The sequence below is a fragment of the Castanea sativa genome, chromosome 2, assembly GCF_040712315.1.
Source record: "Castanea sativa cultivar Marrone di Chiusa Pesio chromosome 2, ASM4071231v1".
NCBI classification, from domain to species: Eukaryota; Viridiplantae; Streptophyta; class Magnoliopsida; order Fagales; family Fagaceae; genus Castanea; species Castanea sativa.
In genome coordinates, this window is record NC_134014.1 from 28,704,822 (window position 1) to 28,709,085 (window position 4,264).

The following is a 4,264-nucleotide window of genomic DNA, read 5'->3' on the forward strand; positions in this document are numbered from 1 at the left end:
TCTAAGAATAAGGAGGATACGTCTGCCACTCGTCCTATATTGCTTGATGAGCCCGAGGTGGAGGTATGTCTTTCTCTTTCCCATTAACACGTGTCATCATTATGGACCATGTCTCTCTCCCCTCTTCTCTTCACATATATATACATGTACATTTGCATCGCCGTTTATCATACATTCCCCTCTTTCTTATTTTCTTTCATGTCTCATGTTCTTCGGGCTGAGCCTAAGCCCCTCTCTATCTATCACCCCATAACTGAGGAGATTTCTACTGCCATAGACACACCTATGGAGGGCTTCTTTGATGAGGCCGATGTGGTGGCTAAAACCATGGCTTTTACTACTCCTGCTGCTGCATAGGGGGTTCATGCTGAGACTCCTACTCCCCAAGAAGGTCCTGCTTCTCCGATTGCTCTCCTACTACTCCTTTCGTCATTTCTACGAGTGATCCTTTCGCGGTTTTATCTCAGGCCGTGAAGGATGGCTTGTCTTTGGCGGTTACCTTTTCTTCCATTCTTAGCTCTACCACATGTGGACCTGAAGTAGACTTGTCTTCTGAGGGATTGGAGGAGGCTCTTGAGGATTCTGATGACGAACCCACCGTAATGACGAGGATCTCTGATTTTGATGAGGAGGAGGGCGATGAGCATGGGACCGAGGCCATGGGTATGCATCTCTCACATTTGTAAGTTTTTTTTAGTCTCTATTATTGTCTTCTCCTTTTTATATCTACCTGTGTAACCTCCTGATGTAATCTTCATTCATAGTGCATGTCTATTCTTCTGATCACAGAGACTTTTGAAGAACCAGGGGTTGCAGCAAATATTGCACTGCCCATAGTCACTCCTGCTGCTGCGCCTGCAACACTTGTTTCTGCTACACCTTCAGTGCCAGTTTCTACTGTACCTTCAGTACCCATTTCTGCCGTTCCTACAGCCCCCATTTTCACGAGTCCTAGTATGTTTCCTTCCTCTCATCCTCTTCTTCATTTCTTCATTATGAGTTCATCCTCTTCACTTCATGGTTTCTCACACCATGCTGCATGTTCCTTATCAGGTATGGTTCTCACTGCCTTTTCTCAATTTGAGGTGGGCAGTAGTTCTGCCGCAGTTCCAGACCCTGTGAGTGAGGCTACAGCCTTCTTTACTCGCTTTGATCAGCTTGAGGTTAATGACCTCGATCCCGTGGACTTTTAGGGCTTTGGGCCTCCCTACGTTGACTTCCATGGCTTTAGAGTTCCTGAGGATTATGATTCCCACTTGGAGGCAATCTATAGCAATCGTGATGACTTTATGAAGGGAATCCGCCTTGGTCGTTCTGCTAGGGAGAACTTTTTGAAGTTGTTGGGGATCGTTATGAACGACATCAAGCACAACTTTGTTGACACCATTTCCACCGAGAGGATCCTGCAGTGGAAGGCTGCAGTACAGGAGCTTGTTAGCGTGGGCTTTGCCGTGGAGGTCATTCTTGACCACCTTTGTGAGATTGCCTGAGCCTTCTTTATGAAGAAGGTTCATCCTACTGTTGATGCCATTGATACACGCATTGAGGCTTTGAGGAAGATGGTGGAGGACTTGGAGGGTCGTCGTGAGCGCCTTCTTTCTAGCATTGGTGGATCTAACCGCTTTGGAGATCAGACTTTCATTTCTAGGCTTCGTTGAGATTATGTAGTTTTCCCTTTGTTTTCTTTCCTTTATTTCCCTATCTAGTACACTTCATATTTCCTATAGTACTTATTTGGTAAGTCTGATATAGCTGCCATAGTTTGGGTTTGTAACTATAATGCTACATTTGCTACTACTTTTGCTATTGCTATGACTATGATACAATACGTTTTCTAATACTTCTTAAGTTTTCATTACATTCTGAATAAAAACATATTACAATGATGTTTTGTGACATATTCACTTGAAGGAAAAGGAAATATAGGATTCTTTAAATAAAATGGATAAATACATAATTCTTTCTTTTAAGCATAATAACATTTTAGCCACTTGCCATTAATGGGATCCATTAGATCTCTGCCATCCATCTGGGTCAAACGATAATACCCACTTGCATGTGCTTCTCTTATCACAAGGGGTCCCTCCCATTTTGATGAAAACTTAGACGGACCTGCCATACCTCGCTTGACATGGTCTGCTGCTCTTAACACCGACTGTCCTTCTGTAAACACTCTTTCTTTAGTCATTCTACCATAGGCTTCAGTCATCTTTTATCTATATCTGCGGCTGCGCTCTTGGGCCTCTTCCCTCTTTTCGTCAAGCCCTTCTAGGTTCTCACACCTTTCTGCCACAAAGACTCCCTTCTCCTTTTCATTCTTTCGCATCTGCATAACCCTTAAAGAGGGAGTCATCACTTCTACTGGGCTCATTACCTTCGTTTTGTAGAGTAAAGAGAAGGGTGAGAACCCTGTGGCTGACTTTGGTGAATTTCTGTAAGCCCAAAGAGCGTCTGGCTGATGCGTCACCCATCCTCATGTATACTCTTAGCTCATCTTGCTGATAATTTTTATGAGAGTCCTATTCATCGCCTCTGCCTGCCCATTCCCTTGAGAGTAATAGAGCGATGACCGATGGTGCTTGACTTAATAGAATTCCAGCATCTTCCTTACATCACTGTTGGCAAAGGGTGTGCCATTATCACTGATGATCCTACGGGATACTCCAAACCTGACAATTATGTTCTCCTTGATGAAGTTTGCTACTGCTCCTCCCGTAGCTTTACGAAGTGGCACTACCTCTGCCCATTTGGTGAAGTACTCCATAGCCACTAGGATCCATATGTATCCACGAGATGGTGGATTAACTGGTCCCACCAAATCGAGCCCCCAAGTGTGGAAGGGCCATGAGGTGACCATGCTGTGCAAGTTCTGCGAATGAGTGTGAATCAAATTAGCTTGCACTTGGCAACTATGGCACCTTTTCACAAATTATGTTGTGTCTCTTTTCATGGTGGGCCAGTAGTAACCCATTTGTAGTAGACGTCTATACAACTTTTTCTTTCCCTGGGGTTCCCTACACTCTATCACATGTACTTCCTTCATCATCTCACTTGCTTCCTCGGGACCCAAACATCGTAGTGGGTCAACATCGTACTCTTTTTTGAAAAGGACTTTGTCATGCAGAAAGTATCGTATCACAAACCTCTTAAGCTTGTATTTCTCATTGTGCTTTTGTGGCAGAATACCTTCCGTCAGGTACTGTATGAATAGACTCCTCCAATCTTTGCTGACAAATACAATGTAACTTTCCTCCCTATCTGCCGCAAGCTGGCAGACTTCACATTGGGTTTGGACTTGATCTGCGTCTTTGCCCATGCTTGGCCAGTAAAAACTTGCCCTTTGGAGTCTGTGGTAAAGATTGACTTCTCCGCAGGATCCGTGGGTCTTATCATGTACTTCCTTCAATTTTCTTCGGACCTCTTCCTATCCTACTCACCTCGACAAGACCCCACCCGACATCTTGCAATATAATTCTCCTCTTACTAAGGCATAGTCTTTTAGCGCCTTCAATTCAGTCATGTCTTCTTCCTTCATCAAGGCTTCCTTTATAGGAATCCTCCAGTCTTCTTCGCATTGTTCTTCTAGGAACCTTTCTTTTAGCATCTCGACAATGGACTCCTTCCTCTTGCTGACTTCTATCTTGGTGCTGTCTCCTTCAAAAATTATTTGTGAGCCTAATGCGGCCAGCACATCTGCATACCGGTTCTCATTCCTTGGGGTGTGCTCTATCTCAAACATTGAAAACTTTGCTTCCATCTTCTGGGCCATCGTTCTGTACAGGGCTAAGCTAGGTTCTTTCAAGGAGAAGCTTCCCTTGGCCTGGCAGGCCACCAGGTTCGAATCGCCCATCACTTTTAGTTGTTTGACCCCTATTTCAAGGGTCATGGCCAGCCTGGTTAGATAGGCCTCATATTCTACCGTATTGTTTGAACAGGGGAATTCTAATTTGAAGGAAAGCGCTACAGCGTTGTCTTCTTCATGATACAAAACTACCCCCACTCCTCCTAATTCGGTGGTAGAAGACCTATCAAACTTCATCACCCACTGCTCTCTGACTTCTTTTGCCATGGCTACCTCCCCCAGGACCTCATCGTCCAACGGGAATTCTTCTTCCCCTGGAAATTGTGCCAACAAGTCTACTATGGCCTGGCTCTTCACTACCTTGGGTGTTCCTACCTTCAAATCATACCGTGACAACTGAAGTAACCACTGGGATATCATCCCGAAAAGAATTGGCTGCCGCAATAAGCCTTTGATTGTCAT

At 44.6% G+C, this 4,264-nt stretch overlaps 1 protein-coding gene across 1 annotated transcript; it reads right to left on the reverse strand.

Annotated features, from left to right (window-relative positions):
- Nucleotides 1–2,212: 2,212 nt before the first annotated feature.
- LOC142625158 (uncharacterized) lies at nucleotides 2,213–4,264 on the reverse strand. Its single transcript, XM_075798855.1, has 3 exons — nucleotides 3,438–4,264; nucleotides 2,612–2,858; nucleotides 2,213–2,326 (listed from the first exon to the last, which is right to left on the reverse strand). The coding sequence occupies exons 1-3, from the start codon at nucleotides 4,262–4,264 to the stop codon at nucleotides 2,213–2,215; spliced, it is 1,188 nt and encodes a 395-aa protein (XP_075654970.1).